Source organism: Struthio camelus, chromosome 1 (genome assembly GCF_040807025.1).
Source record: "Struthio camelus isolate bStrCam1 chromosome 1, bStrCam1.hap1, whole genome shotgun sequence".
Classification (NCBI taxonomy): Eukaryota; Metazoa; Chordata; class Aves; order Struthioniformes; family Struthionidae; genus Struthio; species Struthio camelus.
Window position 1 is genome coordinate 166,375,960 of NC_090942.1, and position 27,866 is coordinate 166,403,825.

At 37.4% G+C, this 27,866-nt stretch overlaps 1 protein-coding gene across 4 annotated transcripts in view; it reads left to right on the plus strand.

Annotated features, from left to right (window-relative positions):
- ABCC4 (ATP binding cassette subfamily C member 4 (PEL blood group)) overlaps positions 1 to 27,866 on the plus strand; it is a 156,417-nt gene that overhangs the window by 45,308 nt on the left and 83,243 nt on the right. For all 4 annotated transcript variants that reach the window (XR_011138104.1, XM_068928927.1, XM_068928937.1 and 1 more), the window contains 6 exons: positions 7,507 to 7,603; positions 8,722 to 8,937; positions 10,913 to 11,053; positions 12,424 to 12,461; positions 12,817 to 12,917; positions 15,682 to 15,828. Coding sequence is in view for 3 of the 4 variants with exons in the window: in XM_068928927.1 (XP_068785028.1) it covers positions 7,507 to 7,603; positions 8,722 to 8,937; positions 10,913 to 11,053; positions 12,424 to 12,461; positions 12,817 to 12,917; positions 15,682 to 15,828 (740 nt within the window). In the remaining variant the exon portion in view is untranslated. The remainder of the gene's footprint in view (positions 1 to 7,506; positions 7,604 to 8,721; positions 8,938 to 10,912; positions 11,054 to 12,423; positions 12,462 to 12,816; positions 12,918 to 15,681; positions 15,829 to 27,866) is intronic.

A 27,866-nucleotide genomic window follows, 5' to 3' on the forward strand; every position in this document is an offset into this window, starting at 1 on the left:
AGCTGGCCTTGAATAACAAAGCTGAGCATGTTCTGTAATGTATTCTGCTTCCTGAATAGCACTAGAAATCCGAAAAAGAGAACACTTGGGCAAGAATAATTTCTTAGAATATCATGCTGAGGAACGTCTGAGACACCACTTCATACAAACTGCCCCTAGGAGTCCAAACCGCAAGGCATAAAACAATGGATGAGATGGAGGAAAGAGGGGATTATTTAATGAGCATCTGAAATGGATATTGTTCAGTTTCCCTGCTCCTATTTTTTCTTTTAACTTTATATTCACGATTAATTTCTTAGAAGCATCTAATCTGCGTGTTTCTGCCTAAAGATAGGTATGCTTCTATGTAATACCTTGAAGCTATGGTCTGTGGACGGTTGGTTCATTACATTTGCTGCTTCTCTTCCTTCTGTTCAGCTACTGCAGTAAATATGGTTGAAAATACATGAATATTTTTCAAATGAGAAAGAATGTGAGTAGCACAGCTCCAGTGGAAAAATAGTCCACAATATCATTATTGTTGTTGCATCTGTTAAGAAATTCTCCATAATACAGACGAGTTGTTCCGTGCGTGATGAAACAAATAATGGTTGTTTTCCAATTGATTTATTTTTCCTAGTCAGGTTCCTTGGGTCCTAACAAGGTATAAACTGAAGATGTTTGTGTCATTTATAGTCTCTTTTGCTGTAGGTTCTCTGATACTTAACACTAGACAAGCTTCAGTCCTTTCCCAGTGGGGAGCACAAGCAGAATTCTTTTATATGTTTATTTTTTATATATGCATATATATCTTTCATTAACTTTTAGGGAATGAGGTATTTTGAGACCTCTACTTTTTGTCTTAGAATTGAAAGGAGGGTCACACACACAGATCCTGTGGTCACACAGGTCTCATTTTCTTGGGTGACAAAGTTTGGAATAGCCTGTAGCGTTTTAAGAAAGTCATTCGGTCATGCTTGGACCCCAATAAATTATCTGTTCTCCCTGTGAGTCTTTTTAACATATTTCTGTATACTACATAGTTTCAGATCACCTTTCGATAGAAACTCAGTTGTGTCCTCTTAGTGATACTGATTCAGAGATGACTTTTTTAAGAGTGGGATTTTTATTTCAACAATGTATTGAGAGAAACACTTTTCTCTAGGTATTTTTCTTCCCTCAAAACTTTTCCAGAGACAGGAACGGTGTGCCAACCCTAGCTGATGAACAGTGTGATTTCATTGTGTTCCTCCTCTGCACTTGTGAAAGTAGACAGAATTGCGGGACAGACTGGGGTTCTTTCAAAATTAAACCCGTTACTGTTTTGATGTTTGGCAATGATATGTGCAGGTGGAACAGCCCTCCTATCAAACACAATTCTGCAAATCTTTGTCAGCTGAAAGCTATTTTGAATGTATGGCTGTTTGCCTTCTCTCCTGTTTTTGCCTCTGGAATTAGATAAAAGCTGCAGGACAAATCCCTGCATCTATCCCAGCACTAACTATGAAGTAAGTGAACGTTAGCATCTATTCAAATGGAGCATGTTGGCACTCAGAGGTGGCCTGTAGTGTGAACTCAAGGGGCATGTAATTGGGCAGTGGATCACTGGTTACTCAGAAGTTGAGACTGACCAGAGAATCACCCAGGTGTTCTGAAAGATAAAGCTTCTCCCTTGCCATTTGAGATAACTGCGAGTTTCTCTGCAGGAGAGGGAAGGAGACGAGCATGATTTTGTAGCAGAGGTTTCCTTCGTAATTGCAGAAAAAAGTGAGGGAGAAGTAAAGTGACTCCAAAGGAGAGAGAAGAATTCCATTGTATAAAGTGCAGGGACAAGAGATGCTAAATTCCTTAGTGCATGCAGACCAAAGCCCAAGAAGGGCATGAGAAGCAAGGGAACTAGAGTAGGGAAAAGGAGTAAAAGGATTTTTTTTCTTTTGGATGTACAGATCTGAATGTTTATTTTGTTTATTTTTAAACCATTTGATTTTTTTGGAAGCCTTACCAGTCTGAGTGTTTCCAATCTCATATCCCTCAAAGTGGGGCACACTTGGAAATTTCCTGTAGCGTTGGCGCTTTGAAGGAGAAGTTGTATTATGGTGTTGTAGATAATTAAAAGCAAGTGGAGTGCATCAGTTCTGTAAGCCTAGCAGACAGAAGCTAGAAGGTCTTGTTTCTGTCGAGGGATTACAGACAGAATCCTTGTGTCAGAGGAACCAAGCAAAAATAACCCTGGTGTGTACTTTATCAGTAGTACTGTGTTTAAAGGCATGCTATATGCTTTGTTTGCAGATGGTGAGGGCACAGGGGAGCTAGCGTGTACATTTAAGGATTCCCTCCTGCCCCCTTGTATGTAGGATCTCTCTAGAAATTAAGGATTTCTCAAGCAATCAAGGATTCCCATTTTGTGTGTCACATCTGGTCCGTGCCCTTCATGTTTGATATCACTGCAGTGACTGCAGCCCTACTGAAGTAGGGGGCAAACTTGAATGCTATGTAGCATTTTTTTGTTGCAGAGGTTATTAAAGACTTTTTAGTTTCATCTTTACATTTAGATGTTATAGTTGGAATTCAATCAACTTGATTATATTTATGGTAGGAATATATTTAAAAGGTAGGAATATATTTTAAAAGGTAGGAATATATCATAGCAATGTTACGATATAATAGAGGTTTGTTTTTTTTTAAAACGAAGAGCATAAGTGTGACCACTGTGCATTCTCTGTTTTTATGAAACTGTAATATTTTACACTTTTTATTTCATTAAAAAATATATTGTTTTAAATCACACAAAAGCAAAAAAGTCTCTAATAGAACCCTATTGTAGTTGCATTTTTAGTGGTGATAGTTGAAAACTATATTATGAATACCAAAATATAAATGGACTCAAAAGGGAATTATGCAAATTTGTATAGGAGAAGTTCATGAAGAGCTGTTTAAATACAAAGGTCTTGGGCTCAAGAAGCCCCTAATATGCAGACTGAGGAAGCAAGAAAGTTATGCCAAAGGAAGCACCATTGATGTTTGCTTGTAATGGTTTGTCTAGCCATTCACTGCTGGCTGGTATCTGGACAGGACATGGGATTAGGTGGATCTTTGTTTTGTCGGTGTGATCATCCTTATGTGTAAGCCCAGTGGAGGCTGGGACTTGTCATGGGATAGAAATACATGTTTAGCATGATAAGCATAGGAATAGAAAAGGCATAAGAGAAGTATGTGTGCTTTTAGTGTCTCTTGCAAATATGTCATGTATACTTTGTTCTGAAATTCAGTAAATTTCAAAATATAGCAAAACAGATTGGGATTGTTCTCCCTGAAATTCTTAAATTTAAAGGGAAAGGAGAGGAAAACAAAGGGAGTAAGCAAATTAATATAACAAAGGCTTTACACCTGTGAGCGCTTTTGCATGTGCTTCAGCTTCATTTTGGTGTGCATTTCCATTGACGCCAATAGAAGTATTGACTAGAGTAAAGTTAAACTTGTATGTGAACTTCCACAAAGGAGAGGCAAAAAGAATGCTAAGGAAGAAAACAGAATCACAAAAGAGGAAACCCTTTGCAGAGGTGAAAGAAAGCTGTTTTTTAGAGATAAAAACTAAAAAAAGATGAAAGAACAACTTGTCTCAAAGAAAAGAGAACCTGATTTGGAAGAAAGAACAAATGAGTGTTTGTATGCACTGAAGTGCCAAGACTGTGACTGACTTTGCATAGAGAAAGCATTGTGCTGTGATGGGCCCCCATCTGCCTAAGGGTTCTCTACCACTTGCCCTGCAGTGTCACAGCTCAAGCTAACTTTTTTTTAAGTTTGCTGTCAAACTATGGTAGGCTTTCAAATGGATGATAGCATCAAGTTGCTTAGGTGTCTTAATTTAATTTCTTTTTTTGGTCAAATTAGAGAGGTGTGATTTCTGGAACTCTGGGGAGATCTGCGCTAAGGCTGGTGTTACTCGGTGCCTTGGATGATGAATGAAGGTCGTTGATGCTACATTTGCTAACTGGATCATGCTTCAGGCAGTTCAGGAAACAGGACGGATATTTTAAAAGTATTGCTTTCACTTGCTTTGAATTAGTAGATGCAACACAGTGGGGATAAATGTTGACTGTGCATGAGCACGCGATGGATAGGGATCAACTGTGTAGCAGTTCTGTGGAAAAGGAGGTGCGAATAATGGTAGAGCCCAAATCCAGTATGAGTCGGCAATGTCATGCTGACGTGTCCTGTCAAGGAAACTATGCACTGGGATTTATACCCGTCCTGCAGGATATAATGCTGGTAAGGTGATCCTCCTGTTATGTTTTGTACCTATAAGGCCTCAAAATAATGATATATCCGCTTTTGGATTTTGCACTTCCAAAAAGATGCAGACCAGCTGCAGAATCCAGTGTAGCCCCTAAAGAATAGTCAGCTGTGTAGGGGGGGGAAAAAAAGAGAAAACTACTTCTCACTTAGAAGAAGGAAATGAATTAGTATTTGGGGAATTTTTTTTGGTCTAGGAAAAAGAAGGCAGAAAGAAACTGAAGTCTTATAAATTAAAGGGATGCTGCACACTGGAATAAACTGGTCTCCTGTCCTTTGGAAAGTAGTAGGCTTAAGTTACTCCAAAAGAAATAGACTTCAGAGGAAAATTTTGTCGTGGTAAAGGTAGATTTTTTCCCTGGAGTACGTTTTCAAGGATGCTGAAAGTTTCTGTGGAGCTCACAAACAAACAAACAAGCAGAACAACCTCCAATGTCTGTCAGGAAGGTTTAAGGATTAAGTTGATTCTCTCTTGGGGATTTCAGAGGGACCTTTCCTAGTCCCTTTGCTCCTATTTTCCTTGTGCTGAAAAGGCTAAAGAACCTTTGGGTCTTCCCTGTCTGCGTTTGTTCTAGCTGTGCGTGCGCGCATATGTGTGCGTGCGTGTATGTACTTAATATGTGGCAGTGGCTACTGCGTTTTGTGCAGTAGTTTGTCCTGCTGCCATGCAGTAGATACGCTTAGAGTCTAATAGAGCAAACTCCTCAAGAGAAACGGAGGAGCACAAATATTGATGAACTCTGCGGAGCTGTAAACAGCAGGTAGAAAGATGGTGGGTGTGACTCCATAGCAGAAGTCTGAACACTTAGACCAGATTTATCTCACCTCTTGGAGAATGTTTTCTATAGTTTCTTTGCATAATCAGTAAGAAGGCGAGGCATAGTTGGAGGGTGTTTCACCTAGAATCAGGCACCTTCAGTGATGCTTGTTTTTCTTGAGAGATGAAGAGTGGTATTTCTAAAGCTAGGTGGCATGAACCTGAGGCTTAGGAAGCTAGACCGGTTAACAGTGTAAATGCTTATGGATTATTTTAGGGTTTTTTGTTTTTTCTATTCAAAGACAATACCATCTTTTCACTCATTTGAATACACTGTGCTCTCTGAATTTTGTGCCAGGCCTTTATCATATTCTATAATAGTGAGCCTTTCTTTGAACTCTGGCTGAATCTCTGAATCTCCTGTGGCAGCCAAGGCAGCATATAAACATAATGCTCACTGCGTACTGCCAAATGGATGTGGTCAAGAGGGAGAGGGGATATTAAAAAAAGGTTTAGAGCATAAAACTCAAATAGCTTGATGTGTTCAAACTGATATGTAGTATCTGTTTAGTATTTTACTAGTTTTGCAAGTTCTGTTTCATCATCATACAGTATTTTAAATGGTAGAATTTTCTAGTGAGCTGTCTGAGCAGAGAGTTGTTTAACTCAGTAATAGATTTAACTATACGCTGTTTGTCATGATTTTTACTCCCTGCGTTCATGCCATTGAATTGTGACAACAATTCTTCTACTCACTTGTTACCCACCAACTATTCAGCTAGTTTTGTCCTACTCAGATAGACATCAAATCGAGATTTTTTGTTTTTAAGTTCTTATTTGAATGAACTGGTACATCTTAGCAATTGGTGGTTTGAATTTGCTTTCTGCAGAGGTCATTTTTGCCTTCTGTTCTGAGATCAAGATCGTCTAGGATGCTGTGCTGACAGCCCGAACTGGTCTAATTGGTTTGCTCTGATACTGTGGTAATCCAATTTTTTTTTTTCCCAAACACAAACTTAAAGTGCAGTGGGTTCAGTATGGCTAAGAATCATCAAGGTTTCAAAGGTTTTCAGCCATTAGATTTTATAGTGCCTAGTTTGTCCCAGTAAACTGTTAGACATGCATCTTGCATGCAGAAATTGAATGATCAAAGAGTAGTATGTAGACAAAGCTCAGTCTCTTGACAGTCAATAGCTGGCATTTTCTCTTTTGGTAGCTTTCTTCTAGGCAAGTAACTATTCTGCAGATCCTTTGTCCAGTCCTCTGGATCTGGTTTGTTAAGGGGCTTCTTGCAGGTCTTGAGCTGGTTCTCCAGTTCCCGTGTGGCTTGATCCAGCAAAGGCTCAAAGGATCTGCAATAACCACACCCAAAATAATACTCGCACAAACAATCTGAGATATAAATAGTTGCAACTGCTCAGCAACTAGGTATAATGCTGCTGTAAATAGCTAGTCGTTATTAATTGTTATCTTGGTCACCAAAGAACTATTTTGTTGGTTTATAGTTGCTTCTTGAACGCTGTATAGAAGTGATACGACTTTTTTAATGAGTGTTGCTTCCAACCTAATTTTATTGCATAGTTTACTTAGAACTGTATAATATCCTTTTGTGTGTGTAATTATTTATTCTGATTAGTACTAGTGTTAACTATTTTACTGTACATTACTTCCTACAGTCTTTGTAGGAGTGATAAAATAGATATTAAAAGTTGTGTGTAAGGTGTTAAGGAAATGTACAGGATGAATTTATGAAACACAATAAGCAATATATCGTTACCGTTAAGCTCGTATTCTTCTTCTGCCTTTTCCCCCATACTGCTTATTTGCATTTCTCCGTTGAATTTGTATTATTAGATTGCTGTGGTTTTTGCTGTGGAGATTTTTGTTGTTGGTTTTTGTGTATGTGTGTTTTTTTTCTTCCTAGAGAGGAAGGTAACCCTTCAGTCCATGGGAGGAGGTCAGAGGTGTGTGAAGGACCTCGCTCCTCCACCGCAGTACATACCTGAATGTAGCTTAGATCAATGGTACTGTTTACTTCTCTATAGCTCAGACTTATTGTAGCAGCTGCTCTGAAAGCTTGGCTCAAACAAGTAATTTTTGTTTCCCTTTATTTTTTCCATAATTATCCATAGTATCTTGCCCTGCTTTGCTGCTTTCTGTTTCATTTTGGCTAAATTTACTGTTTGTAATCCTGCTTGTGTCACATACATTTGTTAGCAGGAAGTTTAATACGCTCTTTGTGAAAAGTCCTTAGGATACTTTCTCCTCCACCCCAGCCAGGAATTTGTTTCCTACTTTGAAAACTTAAAAAGTTAATTAAGGAATATGATCGTTAAGCATACAATAAGTGCATTAAGCGTGGGTATCTTTTTTTCCTATTTTGAAGACCGTATAATTGAGTAGAAGTTTTCCAGAAACACTTAAAATGTTTTAGGATGCTAAAGTGTTTTTTAAATTCTTTTTCTATCTCTTTGCAGGTGTATTTGTCAGGCCTTACATCAAAAGGTCTCTGTTTTAGTGACTCACCAGTTGCAATATCTCCGTGCTGCAACTCAGATTCTAATCTTAAAAGATGTAAGTGATATCAGTGTCTATTCTTTAAATCTCATGTGCTTTCCAGTAATGTTTCGTAATCTAAGAATGGAAAAATGTATTTACAAGCCAAAACTAAAAACAGTTTTAACTGCGTTTCCTGTCACCTTACGATCATATATGTTTTTAAGGATGAAAATTACTAGTGAAATTAATTGAATTTTCTTAGTATATCTTCCCTGAAAAATGTATTTTTGAATTTTCCCATATGTATATGTAATCTTATTTACCAATTTTATCTTACATATGTATACTGTACTGCAAGAGAATTATTTCTCTTGAGACCTAAGACTTTGCTTTTATTCTTTTTTTTTTTTTTTTTTTTTTACACTTTCATATGAGTTGGGAAGAACTACGTTGGTTTTGCAACTAGTCCTTTTTTTTCCTTGAGGCTGAGAAATGGTCACAGATACCTTTGAGACCAAGCAGTCCTTCAGCAAAGCTGATTCCTTCCAAGCTTGGTTGTGCCAGATGTTTGAGGGTAGGGGGGAAATGCAAGAATTTTGACTTTTTAAAGGTTGGGTGTTAAAAGTTCTTCAAGTTACTTTTGATATATCATCAAACTGCAAAAAAGGACAGTAGCCACTTTTTTCCTCCCATTAAGATCACTTTAAAGGTTATGGTAGTTTTCCAGAGATGAGTTTGGGATGGAACTGAGAGATGTGTGGAAACATTTTCTGTTACTCCTTGTAGAGCTCTGTGAAGACTAAAAAGTATTAAGCTGTATTCACCCCTAGCTTAGAGTAATATAAAATGCCTGATGGTCAGGTATGTTGTTCAACAGCTGTGTGGCTGACTTTTGCAGCTTCTCCAAAGTAGTTCTTAGTTGGGTATAACTAGGACTTTTGTCATCTCCTTTGTATGCTATTTGGCCTGGTTAGCTGCCAGGAAGAGGGGCCTGGTTAGGGACTTAAAAGCTGGTTTCTGCTCTTCTGAATGAGTAACTGATAGTAAGAGGCTTCAGCTCAGTTACTGCAGTAGTATTTGGGCTCAGCAGCCACAGAATTCCAGCATTCATGACCTGTGCAGCAGGGATAGAGAGGAAAAACTATCCTGTAGAGAAAGTGTGTAATGAAGATAATCAAAGCTTATATTTGTAGGGTAAAATGATGGGGAAAGGTACCTATTCAGAGTTCCTGAGATCTGGCATCGACTTTGCTTCCCTTTTGAAAAAAGATGAGGAGCGAGAGCAGCCATCAGTTCCAAGCACCCCCAATCTGAAGGCCTCAAGGAACCGTACCTTTTCTGAGTCCTCTGTCTGGTCCCAGGATTCTTCTGTCCACTCACAGAAGGATGGAGCAGTGGAGCAGCCACCCGTGAGTGCACAAAGGAGAGACCCGTCTCGACTGTTATTTGGCTGCTTTTTAACGTAGATTGTGATAAGGTTTATCTCTGCTGCATTGGAATTTCAATGATTATTGGTTTCCAGTAGCACGTGAGAGTTCACCCATAGTCAATCTGCCTAGCACTGTGCTTGGCTGGCAATCCTAGCACCTGGAGTACAGAGAGCAGGCATCCCACAGCTCTGTGCTGTGCATTCAAACCCAGCAGAGTTTCTTAGTTCAGGTTCAGCATCAGCTGTGCTGGATCTAGGAAACATTCCTGTAGAGCTATCCGAAGGCACGGCCCTGTGCTTCCTGTATCCTCACACGGGGTGCTCTAAAGGGCCAATGCAGCACGTGATTCAAACAGGTTCTGCATGTGTGTGCAGTGCTGAGCTCAAATTAATACTTCCCCTGAAATCCTGAGCTCCGAGAAGTGCACATGAAGGCTGTGGCTTCATACAGAGTCTGCATTTGAATGGTTAGCACTAGCATAACCCTATGGTCGTGAGCTGGCCCTGAGGAAGGAACTATGGGACAGCACTGCACTGCTATCCCCAGCCCTCTGGTATTGCAAACGGCATGCTTTGTATGGTACCAGACGCCTTGCTATCTTTTCGTCTGCACTGTGTAAAAGGAGCTGTAACATTTCTGTACCAGAGCTGGCCTGGAGGTGGTGTATCTGCATTCACGCAGAGCAGTGCAGGAGTCCTGTAAACCTCCTAGACTTGTGCTAGCATTGCATCTGTTGGAACAGTTAATTACTGTGTATCCCTGATGCTTTCCACTTTTATGCTATGGATGTGTGTGTGTGTAATGTGTGTGTATGTATATATGTGTGTGTGTGTATACACACACACACACACACATATATATATCTGTATATATATGTATTTTTTCCTATAATAAACATGAAGTTATAAAAAAAAAAAAAAGGCCACTGATTTTTCTTTTAACTTTTTGCTTTTCATACTTTTTTGGAAGAACTTTTTTCTGCCAGAAAGCAGTAATCTAATGTGGTATTATTAATGTCTCGGTGGTGACTCTGCTTTTCTTAAATCTACAAAGAGACCAATATGTGCCAAATTTCCTTTTTTTTTTTTTTCTCCCCCCACCTATCCTATCTGAGAGCTCTAGTGCTGCTAAAACCGGGATAGGCTTCTCTGTAGGCAAGTGAGATTTCTCTTTTGACATCTGAGTCAGGTCTGATTCCACTGCTCTTATGCAGCTGCATCTGCTGGCAACAAAATCAATGTCCACTGAGCTGGCACCAGTTTTTCTGTCACATATACTGTAAAAAGTCTTGTTCATTTGAATAGCTCTTTAGCCTTCTTAATGCCTGTCTTATTTTTCCCTTTTCAGTCTTTTGGTGTCCCTTGTCCGTTGTTTGCTTAATACAATTTGTTGTTTATCATTTTACTCATTTTCCCTATTAACAGATGTTTTATTGTACTTGCAAAGATGTGATTAGAACTTTGTGGCTAATTTCTTTCCTTGGGCATGTGTCGATTAAGCTTGATGCATACTTTCAAAGAGTATTTACTTCGAATACTTTCCTGTGATGAAAAGGTTAGACATGCTTGCGTTCTGAACGCTGAAACTTTCCCAAGTCAAGGCCTTTTAGTTTTCAGAGCCCTTGTAACTGATGGCAATGTACAAAAGAAGAAAAATTCGGCAGACAGTTAGCAGCATTGTCAGAGCAAATATTTCTGATCGTAGGTGAAGTCCTGTTACGTGCCCTGATGAAATACAAAATACTCTGCAAAATGACATTGCAAGGATTTTATTTTTTTCAGTATTATTGCATTGAGATTTTGTAAAAGCCATAGTTCTGCTGTTTAAGTTTTTTTATAAGCGTAATGACTTTATTTCCTTATTTAATTGTTTGCTAGTTCTGAACTGTGACTTTCAGAGGGCCTAGTTTGAATCTAAAATTGCAAGGTTGACATTGTTTGTTCTGTCCCCCCAGGCTGAAAGTGCACTGGCTGCAATGCCGGAGGAGAGTCGCTCTGAAGGAAAAATAAACTTTAAGGTTTACAGAAAATATTTCACTGCAGGAGCAAACTACTTTGTAATTTTTATACTTCTACTATTCAATATTTTGGCACAGGTAAGTTGTCTGGAGCCACAAGTAATTAATGTAAAAAAAATTTTTTTTAAACATAGTGTATGCTTGTTTCAATGAAGTGTTTGAGAACATGATGTTCTTCTATCTGATAATTTTGTAGTATATTCGATCCTGTTTTGTGTATCAACATGTACTTTTTGTACAGCGTTGAACTGTTTTGTACTGGTCCTATTCAACAATCATAATATTTTCATTAAGCAGTTATTTTACTGACAGTACAGTGCATGAATTGTAAGCCTGTCTGCTTTTTGTACCTTATAATTTCGTTCCGTATCTCTGAAAACTAGTCTTAACGAATTTGAACAAACAAAAGTATCCTCAGTTGAGGCAGGCAAAGAGGTTGACTGGATACGGGAGGACAGAGTCTGGCAGAAGTGTTGAAAGAAAAACTCTTTTGTTGATAGGTTACGAAGAGGACTAGGAGGAAGGTCACTTTAACAGATTAAGTGGTAAGGAAGAGGTAGGGAAATATGTTGTGTGTGACACAGTGCAGCAGATACGTAGAAGAGTTTTTAAACAAGCAAAACGTTTTTGAAACTCACTAGAAGAAATGGCAAGCTAAGAAAGTTGTGCGAAGATACCTTATTGCCTTTTTCTCTGTTTCCTGATGAGAAAGCTCAAACTCATTTCGTGGAAACAGTTGCTGGTCTCGGCTTTAAAGGTAGCGTGGGTGTGTATGTGTTTATGTATTTAGACACATTACTTCCTTTCTGACTGTCCTTGAATTGAGTCTGTTGGAAAGATCACTGAGCATGATCAAATCTCTGCAGTAGACCATCTAGAATTTTAGTTCAATTGAACAGAGGTTTATTTTGAGATAAATAACCCTATTACAAGTTCAGCGTAACCTCTGGGCACAGAAGGAAGGTGCAATAGAAATTTTTTTTCCTCGCTCTCCTCCCTCCTCCTTCAGCTCCGTTTCTAATAATTATCTTCTGTAAACACAAATTTCTGGACTGGTAACATCAGAAAGTGTGTTAATCAAAAAGCATTTTGGAATATCTCTAGCAGCAAATTTAGGAACTGAAAAAATGAATTCTTTAATGTTCAATTAACATACATTAGGGAAAGCTACTGCATTTTGTTTACTTAAGTGTGTTGCTTTCCTTTAGTTTGCTATCAAGTAAGGTAATTCAAGGTAACTTCTTTCTTTGTAGAGTGTTCTAATGCACTTTCTAATGTGCTTTGCAAATTGCTGCTGGGTCTTGAAAGACTGGATGGCATACTTTTCTGAATATGTGATGTTTTCCCAGAGAACATAAAAGAAGAGCTAAGGAAATTTAATTTTCTAACGTTTTTTAATTTTTGTAAGATGATTTTTATTTTTTTTTATTTTTATTTTTTTACTCAAGGTGGCATACGTGCTCCAGGATTGGTGGCTTTCTTACTGGTAAGTTAATGATAATAACTGTTCAGCCATTTCTGCCTTTTTAGTCAAGTGCTTTTTGTCTAATAGAAATCAGTGCTGTATAGGTAGGAGAGAAAAACCTGCTGTAGGAAACTTCAGCATTTATTCAGCTTGCTTTTCTGATCTCCTCTTATTTCATCTGTGCGAAAAATTTAAACTTTTATGGTGAAGTCCGATAACTTCTCCTCACAGTGTGATCCCCAACAGCATTGAGTGCTTGTGATCCTTTAAGCTAAAGGTCTCAGCAGAGTTGAATATAGTAGAGGTTAAATGTATGTATGCGTGAATATTTGTAAAATGTGGTTTGATGATTTTTCTTTTGCGTGCATTTCCACAGGGCGAATAATCAGGAGAAATTGAATGTCACAACAAATGGAAATAATGGAATAAATGAGACTGAACATCTAGACCTTAACTTTTATTTAGAAATATATGCAGGTAATTACACACGGACACGTGTGTTTGTTTATATATAGCTTATGTTAAAAAGCTATTATATGACCTATTATAATAGACGGTTTTGAGAGGTACAGTGTGGGGAAATGGGATTTCTAACAGTGACCGAGTAATGTCTTAACAGATTAGCAGCCTGAGCTTGTTTCCTGTTCTAAATTAATTGGAATAATTAAAGAAAAAGATCTAACAGAAGAAATAGGCTGAATGCAAACTCTTAATTTGCTTTGCCTGGATTTTGGAAAGTAAACTAGGAATTGAGTATTCAGAAAGTCAGTCACCATAAGCTTGTGGTTATTGCCTATACTAATAGGTCGTTCAGCTAAGTCTTCAGTCATTATATGGATGGGCAAGAGGGATTAGAAATTGATCCTTATTTTGCAATTCAGTGTTCCAGTTTGTTTATATAATATGCTGCTGTTTTAAAACTTGACATGGCTGTATTCTTTCTGAAGTGCCATAGCAAAAGAACCATTTTTTTAAAGCATCCTGGATAGGTATGCAGATCAAGATTTTAAAAAACAGTTTAGTATATTTCGGTAGGACTTACATAGATATATGCCTCCGAATATCCCAGAAAGGGCATCCACCTTTATCCTCAGACATCTAGACATCTGAAAATACTGTTCTGAAAGATAGTAAAAATGGGCATAGAAAAATGATGTGTAGAAATATATGCTTTCTCTCAGATCCTAGCTATTTAGCACTTCCCTCCTAGTTATTTACAGGTTTGTATGGCATAGTAATTTCTTGATGGAGACTTATATGGTAGATCTGAGAAAACAGGTGGAGTGCCAGAAGAATATACACTGACAGGATAGGCCTTTTTTATTTATTACTTTTCTTGTTTATTTCATTTATGTCTATGTATTTTTTAATGAGAATCTATGTGACCTATGCACTTGGCAGAAAAGATTGTGCTCACCTGAGAAACAACAATTCAGGAGCGAGATAATCTCATTCTTCGTTGCTCTGTGTAATGTCTTATTTTGTGAGCAGTTCCAATGGGCTGCACAGTATGACTAAGGATGGGAAACTTGGCCTTCTGGCTGTATAACCTAAACCATATTACAGAAAATTTTATACTTTAAGGCAAATTGTTTTAGATAAGGGAAGAGCAAAAGTTAACTTGGTATTGAAATGATTAGATGTCTCAGTGATATGTTTGCAGTAGTTGAACAGAAAGCAATACAGAAAATAGCTTATAGAAAATTGTAAGTCAAGTTGAAAAACAGTTATAAAAAGCTTGTAAATTTCATATGTGTAATACATAATTATCTAATTTACCCTTTTCTGTAGCTTCTGAAACTGTATAAAATAATTTATTTGTGATTCTTGATGTCTGAAAAAAAAAATCACCATGGTAGTTCCTTCCTAGTCTTTGTTCTTTCTGTAAGATAAAGATTTAGAAGAGTAAAAAACTTTTTTATGGGAATCCCCGTTGGCCAGAACTGAGGTACGGCTTCTACACCTTTTCTGTGACGTGAGCCTGCCAAGAGCCTTAATCCCTCTAGTACTGAGGAGGTAAGCTTGTAAATAGGGAAAACAAAAACCTTCTGCCTGAGACAGATTGGATAAAACACTTGAAAGTAAGTCTCATGCTTCCCCCTTTCCCACTTCCCCTCTTGAGCCACTAGGTCTTTTCAGGTGATTCATTCACTCTGGTTGTGCATGCAGCTTCCAGTAACTTCCTAGGCAATAAACTCTGAGCAGGCAAACGGAGTGGTTATACCTTTTCTTGCATCGTGGGAGAATACAGCAGTGTAGGCTAGTAAACAGGATAGTAGAACTGATTGATCTCAATGCATCATGCCATTTAAAACCTCGCCCTTTCCCACAGTTACTATGGGAATACCTGAATCGTGTCCAGTTTTTCCTGTCCTTGCAATAAGCAGTTTTTGTGTTGATAGTGAGCTGTGGTTTAAGGGTGTTCTCAAGTCCATGCAGCCTGAGCATCTGGGCCAGTGGTATCTAAGCTCGGTTTCTGGAGCAATGCAGCCAGGGCCTAGCCCTCATCATCTGGGAACTTGCGCAGGCATGTTGCAGGTCACAAACACGAGAAAGCAGACCAGCAGAAATCTCATCGTTCTTTGTTTCTATCTTTTGCCCTTTAGCATCCCTATCTTGTAAGTGGAGATGTGCCTGAAAGACAGACAAACAATCTGCAGACCAATTTCTTAGAAGGACTCATGGCATAAAGGATACATCTTATACCGTGTTAAAGGAAACCACATAATTTTAAATTGTTTGATGTGGTTTATAAGGTGAACAATAGTGTGAGTGGTTTGGACTGGTTGAGAATAACTCAAGATTGTCTTTAAATAGCCATGTTTATATTACTTGGTTAATATCTGCTGGCAAATGCTGTCTTCACAGTGACCTCTGCAAGCCACAATTACTCAAAGCACAGTGAGATGTATTTCTTCACAGAACTGGTGCTCAGAGAGTTTTAATACAGATTTAATTTCTGGTGTAACAGATATTTCTTGTATTTTTAGAAAGTAGTGATTCTTTATAAAAGAAGAAGAGAAATTGTTTAAATTGATGAAATGAGAGCAACTGAAGCTGTTAACAAATATAAAGTATCTATGTTCTGCACTCAGTCTGAGTTCTTAGGCTTAAATTTGTACTCTTGCTGTACACAGAAAGCAGCAAAGTTAGTTTTTAGTTCAGTTTTATTTTGAAATTTTTTTTCTGGTGAAAGATGCCTATCTGTATGCATACTCTGAACATATCTTTTTAATTTCAGGTTTAACGGTGGCTACGATACTGTTTGGCATAATAAGAAGTCTTCTGGTGTTTCAAGTTCTTGTTAATTCTGGTCAGACTTTGCACAACAAAATGTTTCAATCCATTTTGAAAGCTCCTGTGTTGTTTTTTGACAGAAATCCTATAGGTGAGTTTAACAGTCAGAACTCTTCCATATAAAGTACTTGTTAATTATATTAAATATGCTATTTTTGAACAGTTCTGAAATTACAGTATTTTTGTACAGTTGGTTTTTTTGCTTCTTTTAAAGTCTTCAGATGTAGTAATGTGGTATTTTAAGTTGAAAAGTCAGAATATTGAATGCTTATTGATAATTAACCTTACTCTTTCCAAATGTAGTCTAAGGTAAATGAATGAACTATGATTTTGGTACTGTACATTGAACTTGCCAGTTACATTGCTAATGAGCTAGTTCAGTTACACAGGTCTCTTTTTCTCTGTGTTGCACTTTTATCTGAAAAGCTGGCCTCCAAAGTTATTTACCCTTTTTAAAAATAATTTTAAGCAAGGGTGGTAATGCAGAGTTGTGGAGAAACCGTGTAGTTTACCATCCTTTGAGAGTGGACAAAAACAAAAAGCATGCAGTTTAAACCTGTAATCTGTGTCCTTAGTTACTGAAGAGAAATGAGAGGGATAATTTGAAGCAGAGTGAAGAAGTTAAGTGGTACTGATTTAATAGCCACTGGTGTATAAGCAACAGAAATCTGATGGCCCTTCTGGCCTTCATTCCCTTGAAGAAAAGGAGCATAGATTTGTTCACATAGTTCCAGAAGTCGCTTTCTAATCATAAGGCTGTATGGGGATGGCTTTTCGGTTTTAGAGAAATTACTGTTATTTTTAGAAAAAATGTTCATGTGGAGAAAAGATCTGGATCCATAATATGAAAAATGGAACAATTTCTACTACTTTTTTTTTTTCAAGTCTACAATGGCCCAAGTTTAAGGCCATGTTATAATGGTCTGCTTGTATTGTCAGTATGTGGTACGTGAAGTAGTTGACCGTGAAGACCACTGCAAAGGATTAGAAGTGAAATCTTAAGCTCGGGAGATGGGTTAGTGGAGAGCTAATGAGTGTGTTATACATCATAAGAAACTGTAGTACTAACTAAAGGGGGTTGTTGTCAGATAGACAGGCTCTTGCCTTTTCTCTGTAATTTGCAGCAGATGCAGTTACTGTATTTTTGAGGGAATACATAGCCATCTTGTAAGAATGTCTGTAAACATGGCTGATTATAACAAACGAAGTCAAAACTACAGAGTATACATGAGGGGCAGCATAGAGAAATCTGTAATTACTTACTGTGTATCAAAGTGTAAGCCTAAATTAGCAGTGCTTTGTAAAAGAGTGACTTTCATGAAACCTGCCTATTGCTGCTATTCAGATGCTGTCATGTACTCCCATTTATCAGCAGCTGTTTTATAATAAAAGCTTAACTTGGTGTATTTGCTTCTCTATCTTTTGTTCATGATAGCCTGCAGAGACACTCCTGTTCAGGTGTTTTAATACATCTTTTAGAAAAGGAAAAAAGAAAAGGAAGAAGATGTGAAACTCTTGATGCTCTTGTTCAGAACTGCAGCATGTAGTAATTCTGAAATTCTGTTTTGAACAACTTTTTTTTAACCAGCTGATTTTGGCTTCCTTTTTTTTTTTTTTTTTTTAAACCTATATATGCATCTGATTTTAGAACTTCATTCTGAAGATGCCTTTTTTGCTGTACTAATGAGTCCTACATTAGGGTGAGATTTGTTCAAGTAAAAGAAGTCTTCATTTTTTGTGAAGAGGTGCCTTACTATGACAGAGACATTGAAAAGCAGTTATTAAAGTCTCATTTTTGTAGTGTCACGAGTGTAATATCCAAGCCAAGCTATTAGTTATCATAACCCGTATTAGCATAGCTGAGATTGTAGTGACAGAAGCATTGATAGATTTGCCATTTAAGCAGCCAGTGCATTCTCAGTGTATGTGTTAAGTTTCTAAGACCATAGCAAAAGCAACTGCTGAACTGACCTTATCTTTTGCTATTTGCATTTTCCAGAAAATAAGCAGCAATAAAAAAGGCCATGGATGAGGTTTTGAACACAGTGATCTATTTTCGAAAGTCGAGGAAGGAGACTTAAATAAATAGAAATCCCAACCACTCAGTAGTTCTTATTGGGGAAACAGACTAATGAGCAGCATCAGGAAGTTGACATTAGGAAATGAAAATATGTGGTGAATCATGACATGTCTGTCAGCTCCCAACAGTGTAGATAAATCAGTCATGTTGATAAAAGAAATGACTTTTTTTTTTTTTTTTTTTAAGTGAATCAGCTTAGGTATGAGACCAAGGCCTCTTTTTTCTCTTTTTATGTATTGTGTTAGTAATATATAGGGAAGGGAAGGTTGTACAAGGAATAGTAACAAGCATCTTGCCCAAATGATACAAGAACTTGAATGTACTTTTGAGAGCCTGGGTGACAAGAGTAGAGGCAGGAGGGAAATATGAGGACCCCCTGCCCTTTCTCCATTCCTATTCAAAAATACTTTTATATACAGATTTCTCCTTTCTGTAACTTGGCATATATCTAAAAATTGAGTTAGACATTACTGCTTCAAGTACATTTTATATTGGAAAAACATATTAATAAACTGTCTCTTTCTTAAGCATTAACCTAACCCTATTGAATGGATGTTCCGAAGTAACTAAAGTATTTTGTATTATCCAGCATTCTAAAAGAGAGATCAGATGTTTATGACTGAAATTCAAATACAGCAACAGATATCTGCACAGCACCAATTAATAGTGAAAGCTTGATGGAAAGTGATAGATTATGTGTTTTTTGTTTTAGAGATTATTGCATTTTACTTCTCTGCACTTGTAAACAGAACTTGTGTACTACTTTGGAACATGTGAGTTGACCCTTTCTTTTCCAACTTCCTTTGCTCTTCTATCTAAATTGCAGTGAGGGGATTGCATGCGTGTCAAGCTATATATATATGGAGGAAAATATGGATGTTTTCTGCTTCATGGCGAATGCTTTGTATATTCTGCTTCATCTGTTCACTTGCAGGATTAAAGGAGTTGATTTCTGTGCAAGTGTAGCACAAGAGGGCAGCATGATCCATTTTATTCCAGTCCAGCATTACAGCAGCTTGCTAGGCAGATGACAAAATGTATCTGTAATATTTTTGGAGGTGGTATTTGAGGAGTGAATTTCCAACCTCTACGCTGAGCAATAGTAACGTGGTTCTGTTCAGTTATCTTCACTATCTACAAATAGAATATTTTGTCTTAGTATTTTACACTTAAGCATTTCATCTTCATGTAACTGTTGAGGTCAGGAACGTTGTTGGCTTTGTAATTAGTGGCCGAAAGAGTCAGATAAACCTGTAGGGTCAGTTCCTTTGACCCAGTCAAGGAGACCTTCAGCCATTATTTCTTTAATTTCTTTTTCAAGACGTTCATAACATTTCAAAACAAATTTGATAGTAAGCGAGGTTAAAGGGATAAGGACTTCAGCAGTAATGATGGTTAAATTGGGAGTTCCCTTTTCTGAAATTAGTTTCTTATTGATAGTCTAGGAGGTGCTGGTTTTGACAAGCTGCAGGATTTGATTCAAGATTACTTGCTTAGATTGTAAATAAATTGTTCTTTTTCTGGGATTTGGTGTCAGAGATTACTGTAGAGAAGGGATGCTAGTATGTGACTGCATCACTTCCAGTAATGGTAGTTTTGTGGGTATTGTGTGTAATTTTGAGTTACACTGAGTTTAGGAAACTGAAACCTGCTGCTGCTGTGCTGATAGGTGCTGTAAGAATGACTGAATGATATGCATGAATTTGTTCAGATAAAATAGAAGTTGGTTTCCCCCACCAGAGATCTATCTAAAATTCACATTGAACCAGAACCACTGCACTACAGAAATGCACATGAAAGTCTTAACTCTTTTTCTTTTTCAATTGTGCCTCTCAAAACTGTTGCTTCTGATAATTCGTAGAAGGAGGTAAAATATTGTGGCGGACATCACAGCCAGCCTAGAGATAGAAAGCACCCAATTGTGACAGTTGTCCTCTACCTGTTAAATTAGCATCTTATTTCCACAAATGCTTTGTGGAAGCTTTAAATAAACATTGCTCTTTTTGGGTGCTTACTCAAGCATTGAGGTTTGACCAGGTTATAAGAGAAATAGTCTATCACCTTGGCAGCCAGAAATAACATGTCAAATTGATAGCTAACAGTAGCATATAAAAGCACACCCTTAACTTTTAAAAGGGGGATAAAAATGTAAAAGAAAAGTGATGCTGTACTGTAGAGTTTGTTTTTCTTTAAGGCCTGAGGATTTTAATTACGGTGTTCATAAATCAAGTGATGAAACACCTATAATTCGACAGAGAAAGTTCTTTATATGATTAAAAGCGTGTTCATCAATACCCGAGTGCCTATCTGCATTTTATCTGACAGAAGCATCAGATGGGCAATGTTGTCAAAATATCTAAACCATATAATATTTGCAACAAATATGATATTTCAGCAGTCTGAAAATTACAGTGCTGATAATGAGGTGGTTTAAATTATAGCTCTATCAGTTGGAGAGTGAAACTGCTCTAGTTAGTGTACGTTAACGTGTGCTTGTTCACACAAGTGATTCTGCTGAACAAGTAGCATGTATGAACAAGAAATACTGGTCTTAAACCCTGTGATTTACAGTAGGTGCTGTTTTGGCATATCACACAGTTAACAAGGCAAAGCTTCACGTTAAAATATTTCATTTGTCGTCTCATTCATCACTGATATAAATATTCAGCAGTCATGCCAGGAAACGTATTGTGTTCCTGTTTGACTCGGTGACTCAATTGCTTTCTTTTTTCTGAAACAAGTTCTATGCTATCTTTTTAATGCAATTTTCAGGTGTTTTCCTTGTGGTCAAGATGAATTCTGAGGGATTGTGAGAAAGCATACTAGCTCTTTTGATAGCTTTCATGTTTCCTTAAACTAATACATGAAATATGTTGTCCTGTAGTGAGTAGTAAAGGCTTTATTTTTGACTCTCTGTGCCAAGTTCAGAGACGCGTTCACGTGTACACAGGTTTGTTAGTTTATGTTGGAGGGAAGTCCCTGTAGGACAGCCTTTTGTTGTAAAATAAAAACACGCATTCTCTCTTCCGTGTTTGTAATCGCTCGCATTTGTTGTTATTAAGATGACAACACAATAGATTCCGTCAGTCACCGAGATGCTTAACAACCACAGAACATGCTAAATATTATGTTTGGGTGTTTGAGTGGAACAGCTCGTCACTGCAGTAGGTGTGGTAATTAAAACCTGTTGGGTTGCTACATGTGTTTAGAAATCCTTAATGCTTTTTCATGTAACAATGGCTCTATGTACTTTAAACCTTATCAGGGTGTGATTATTAAGTGATATTTTGTGGGAGTTGCTCATTTACTGCTAGTATTATCATAGCTTTTGTTAAGAGTTTAAATAGTCTTACCCTTCCATGTGTTTTATCGCTATTGTGATTCTGTCAGGAACCTTTATGAAGTTGATTACTGTAGGAGTAGTCTTTAAAGTTAGTAGATAGTACTCTGGAGTTATGTTTACATTTATTATCTATTAGCATAACCCAATTCAACTCCGTTCTTGTTTTCCTGTGCAATAATAATTGAATGAAACTTGGCCGTAAACTGATGAGACAAGCCCATTACATTTTCAGTTCACCAAGTCAGTGCGCATGCTATTTACACTTAGTATGTGAGATAAAATTAAAAGGTTTACAAAAGCTGTTTGTAGGCGGGGACGGTGCGTTATTTGATACAGGAATAGTGTGAGGCTTGTACTGACAACCACTTCCGAGTGCAGTCTCCTGCTTTCCTGGCACAAGATTTCAAGTCCCTTTGCAGAAATTTTCTATCTTCCTCACATTAAGACCCCTGGCGGGGAAAATGGCCCGCTGTGAAACTCATTTCTGACCGTTTGCTGACCTGCCCAGATACTGCAGTTCCAGGTTTTCATTTGCTAAAGCAGCCACAAAGAGAGCTGCTCCCGCTCTGCCTCAACTAAACGCGAAGAAGGCAGAAAGCAGTTGGCAAGGATAAAGACCCCTAATTAAAAGCGTTAGTTTTATAAGACTGAACAAAAGTGATTCAGGAACATGGCAAGGGTAGCAGGAAAGTAAAGAAGGAGTTAATGTTTCAGTCTCGCATAGATGACAGGAGATCTGTGACGAGTAGGAAGAAAATAGTGGTCTGAGACACTTGAAAACAGAGGGACAGACAGCAATAATGCCAGTGAAAAGCTGTGAGGGGCTTAAAAGAAAGCCTAGTTGGTGTGATGATACTACTGCAAGTGAGCTTTTGGAGATTACCTGAAAGATGGAGTTTTCCTTTGCTAGTGACTGGTTTAAATATATACTTATTTACTATTTTTCATCTGCTTAAAAATTGTGGGATGCTGCTATGATTGCTGTAAATAACGTGGGCTGGGGGCTCCACATGGAAAAAGGGCCTTCTTTCTTGCTGTTTATGGATAGCAATTCTGTATGGGAAATGAGAATGTGGGGGTGAGGACAAAGGTCTCAAAAAATTCCCCATTTTCATTCTACCTTGGAACAAAGTATAAGCATTTCTCAAAAAATTGTTTTGGGGAGGAGCAGGGCAGTCGTAACAAATAGCCAAGTATTTAGAGCATGTTCTGTGGAGTGTGGGAAAGGAAGTCCCAGGCCCCTCGCTGCTTTAACAAGGGTCTTGAAGATGTGGCTCACACGTCCTAGGTGAAAGCCCTACACATCGGTCTATTGGCTTTTCTAGTCTCTTTCCTGCGCCACAGTCTTCGTTGTTGTCTCATGGATACGCAGACGCTGTTGGAGCACTGTGGTATTGGCAGAACAACCAGCCCGTTTTGTGTTTTTTAACTGAGTGGCTGTAAATTGGAAGAAAACGGACTATTACAATGCAAACTCATTTCATTAGCTCTATTCTTCTGTTTTATAATGCACAGAAATCTCTCTCCCAGATGATCCTAGGTAATCTGCACTGCAGCATCTGGGTAAATTAATTAGCCTTTTTTTCAGATTGCTAGCTTCTTGCAGATTATGCAACAAGTGAAGATTAGTTTGTGCCTGTGGTGATCTGGGAGAGTGTTTGGAAACAAAAGGCACTTCTTGATTCCAAAATTAAAATTTTAATATAGAAAAGAATGATTCTTGTATCTGAATCTGCCTGAATAAAACTGAATGATCGAAAGGAGCAATTAAGGGAGTGGGGAGTTCTCTGCGTTTAGAGGTATTGAATCAAGCACTGCTTTAGTGTGCAGTTCAAAACTTACAACCTGATTGCCAAAATTAATTGCTAAGCTGTTTGCAAACAGTACATGACAACATTTACACGCTTGCTCCAAACTTAGCTTCCCCAGATGTTCTTTTTGACTGAATCGTTTCAGAGGGATACCTTGTCAATGGTGTTTTATGTGTTCAGATGAATAAAAACACAGGACCTCCTTCAATTTTTTGATTCCTGGCATTATTTTATACAAAATAATGTCGTGTTTATATTTAGAGGAGGCAGCAATATGATGCCCGGTATAGTTTGACAGCTACTAGTCCTAAGGTAACTTTTACCTTTGTAAAAATGTTGCTCTTAAAGCTATTCAAGTACTTTAAAATAGTATTAAGTGTACGAAGAACACTTTTTGTGTTATTAGTTTCTGGCCAGTAGTCCTAAAACGAGAGTACTATTATGTAGTAGACATTTATTGCTTGCTTATTTTCTTCTTCCAGAAATAGGTGTCTTGAAACTGGAAACTGCGGGTTCATGAAAGCTTGTTTTAGGGTTCATTTAAATTTAGGCTCTTGAACATTTGAACGTTTTTGTAGGTGTTTCTCATTTGCATGTTTTGTTGACATAGCTGTTGAATTCTACTTGAACAGAATATTTAATTATGATCGTCTATAAGAGGAGACTGCAGAATAAGGAGATTCCTGTCAGTTGGCGAGAAGCTAAGGCTGTGTTTAGCCGTTACTCATCCGAATTCTAAGCGGAGGGTTGTACTCACAGAGCTGCATGCAAAGCTGTTACGTGGGAGAAAGGTATCGAGGTGTTCACTGATTCTCGACTGAGTGATTCGGATTAGAAGTGTGTTGTACGCTAATGAGTGGTTTTCTTCCCCCCCACCCCCACCCCCCCGTTGACTTTTTATTCCGTGGAAGACTTGTGAATCACTACTGCCCTGCTGTTCTGCTGTGCTTCTAGATTTTGCATTCCTCCATCCTTCCTCATTCACCAGTTCAAAAATAACATTGAAGTCACTAATATGCCTCAAGCTTGAGCTTTTAGCATGGGCTACTTGTGCAACAAGTGTGACGTCCAGACAGTCGAAGGAAGTCTTAAGCTAAGTTCATTTTTTTTCCTGTCTGCCAGCAGACAGCCAAGCAAAAGTAAACAGTTGGTGTTAGACCAACCAGAACATTTCTGGTATTACCTGATTTAAAACGGGTGTAAGGAAGATAGGTAGTAGATACCTCTAGTCAGGGAAAGTTCCTCTACTGTTAGAGAAAAAAAAATACTTGAAACTAATATAGGACAAAAGATATGTATAAAAAACTCTGAAAATTATCAGAATTGTGTAAGATAGATGATTTCACTTTTAGAAGTGTCATCTTTTTTTTCCTAGTTGAACTAAGAGCATAGAAAGAATATTTTTTCTTGACATTTTCTGCAGGGAACTGGTTATACAGAACTTGTTTTAATATTAAGAAATCTTATCTGAGGAGCACTTTCAAAATAAAACCAAACTCGAGAGGAAAAAGTGCCTTGAGGTTTTGATGAAGCCGACAAGTTTTAATATTCCAAGTATGTTAGTGACAATGATCTTTTTTGGTAATTAAGCTACCAGTATGGTATAGTATTGAATTCAAAGCCATTCATTAAATGCTGCTTATATTTAAAAACCAAAAAATCCCCAAAAGAAACACACAGAAAAACAATCCCAACATATTTTTTAAAAATTGAGATAAGAAAAAACAAATTCTGGTCCACCTCAATTTAATAACCGGTGTTGCTAGCTAGTACTGAGGGCTTAAGGAACAGTGTTTAGAAGTGATTGTTCAGAAATAAGTGTTTCTCAGAGATTATGAGAGCTTTTACAGATGATTTTGTTCACCTGCTGAGTGTTCAAAAGTGGAAATGCCCAATCTGTCACAATACCAGAAGTATTTGATTTTTTTTTTTTAAACTTAGAAACATTCCAATGGAAAAATAAGATTTCATTAATTGTTTCCCCATCTTAGCCACACAGTAAAGCCATACTATTTATGTGCTTCTCGCAGAGAAACAAACATTTCTGAAATGCAAAATGCTGAGTTAAAAACATGAGCCAAGGTGTTTTCAACTTGAAATGTAGTCCTATGCGGATAGGTTAGTCTGTTAAAACCTTTGCTGTCTGCTTTTGTTGTTTGTACCTCTCATGAGCTGTAAAATGTTCAAATGCCTATTGACTGCTCTGTATTAATTGTAAAGTAGGCATGGAAATGTTTTGAGCGGAAATCTTATGTATTACTTTTTGAATTAAAAGTGCAGAAGCAGAACAAACTAATTATGCTTCTTGGAGAAGAATACGTCCATTTGACCAGACCATGAGGAGATACAAAAATGCTATACCAGCTAGCGACCTAGAGCGTTGGAATAGAATTTACAGACTTCTTTGGGTTGTGTCTAAATTACTGCAAAGTAAATGTGATAGCCTTTGGTATGGAGGAAAAAGACTTGGGAAGGCCCTTCACGTGCCTTGGATTTGGTGTACAGAAATGAATCGTGCATATTTTTCATCTCATCTTTAAATGGTTGGAGGTTTCTTGTAATGGAGTTTAACTGGCAAAATACTCTGTTCATCTCGGAGGAGGTGTGATGGGTGTAATGCTTACTCCTCAGAGCAAATTTGCCTCCTTCTGTATGTCTTATTTCAGCTGTAATACCAAAAGTAATTCAGAAAGGAAACAGAGCAAAGCAAATGAGGCAGTTATTTTAATTACTGAATTCTAGACTATCCTCAAAGACTCCTATACTTCAATCTAATTCAGTCTTCTGAGTTTCTGTTGATTCTTCCAGTTGAGTCAGACTTACATAGACAAAAGCCCCTTTCTTCACAATTGTCAAATTTCATTGAATCTCAAGTCCTGGTGATAGAGCTTAATTGTCAGCAAAATAAGTCTTGGTTTCTGTAAATTGTTTGATCCTCAATTGGTTTAGAAGTGACAATATACTTTCTTTTACAGGGTTGAGATTTTGTTTCTGTGTGGCATATAGAGCAAAGTTGGACGAACTAAAGAAATTATTTCAATTGTTTTCTGTCAGGAAAGCTTAGACAAAGAGCTTAGTCTCAGATCTTTAAAGTTCAAGCATCTGCCACTAGGGGCAAAAATTATTTTCCTGTAGGCATTCATCTTTTATTATAGATTTACTGTGATGCTTCACTTTGTTGATAATCTAATTTAAACCTCAGAAATGAGTCATATCTCCTCAAAGGGATTCAAATCTAGTTCAAATTCTCTGATGTCAGAACCTTTCAGTTCTTCCAGGGTCTCTTTTCTGATTCTTGGGGTGTCTGTGGCCTATGCAAGCAGTAGCACTTCAGTGTAATCATTTTACAACCTATCTGAATTTTTGTTCCTAATATTCATTTGGATTTCTACTTTGGGAAAACTTACGGTGCCTTAAGTTCATTCATCCTTATTCTGCTAGGTGGTCCATGTAGACAGAGTTCTGCAGGTGTGTGGGTGGTACCTTACTAAAGTAAGAAGCCTTCTATAGAGTTGAATAAGCCTGACTGTACGGATCATGTGCTGTGCTAGAGACTTTTGTTTCATAAGTCCAGAATTTCCTATGCTAATTGCAATACTACAGTTTTCCAGAAAAATATTTGATTATGAAAGCATGCAAAACCTTCATGTCCAGAGACATTTCAGTCTTCCCTTCTCTGGGGAAAAAAAAAAAAATCCCAATCATCCAGAAAGTCCTAAAAGGCTTTAGAATGATCCAACACTTAAACTTTTTTTGTGTCCTCTTCCTGAAAGCATGATGACTGTATAGTTGACCACTAAGAACTTTAGAAATGAAATGTTCATATTTGGAAGGTGAATTGCTGTTTAAGGAGTTCATCTTTGGAGTCGGTCAAGGACAAAATAGACGTCCAGAAAGTTAAGAGGAGTTGTAAATATGATTCAGCTGTAATGAAAAAAGTTTATTGGATGCTTTTCATTTGAATTCTAAAATTAAGATACGTTTTCAAATCCATCAGACCCAACATTTGTTCTATAAATGTTATAATTAAATATCTACAATACTAACTTGTTACTAATGAATATTCCACAATACTAGTAGTAGTTGGGTTATTGACATTTCCTCTCGAAGTTATACTCCTATTTCTTATGCTTTAACGACATATCCACAAACTAATCCAGGATCAAGTTCTCTGATCGTGCTGCTATATGCAGAGGCAAGGAAAAGCACAAGATTTTTTTCTGTCATTTAATTTCATTATTGTATGTATATTTTTTCATTTTAATCCTTCTTTATCAGAGATTTTTTAAATGCTTTTTTTTAATGCAGACAAATAGCAAACCAGTTGTTTTATATCAACAGCCTTTTTCAACACGACTAGGGCCAGATTATGATCAGTGATTATTTGTAAAATTTGTAATATTTATTCCAAAATACAATTTGAAGTTTAGTTCCATTAGAGGATTTTAGTGTTTTATGCATTAGATTTAGACATCTGAAATATGCCTCTGTTTTCATTGTCTTCATGTCGTTCCTCTAGCTGTCCAATTACTTGCAATCACGGAACTTCTTTTCATCCCAATGCATCTGATATAGTTGAGCAGATAAACTGATAAGAGGACGATGCTGTGAAAATAGATGACAGAGAGACAAAACGAACAAATAAATAACTGAAAAGTGAACTGTTAAGACCCAAGATAGACGTGTTTATTTTGAAGTAAGAAAGAAAACTTGATCGAGAATTCCTCTGCCCGAAGTCTTAATTGACATAATACCATGTGCGAATGAAATTAAGCTAAGCAGAGTATACCCAAAAGACTAACTTTAGGCACAGCAGGCTATTGCCCTTGCAGTTCTTCTGTAGTTCATGGGGTGAAATATGCTCCTGTAAGAGCAGCGCAAAACAAGAGGTAACT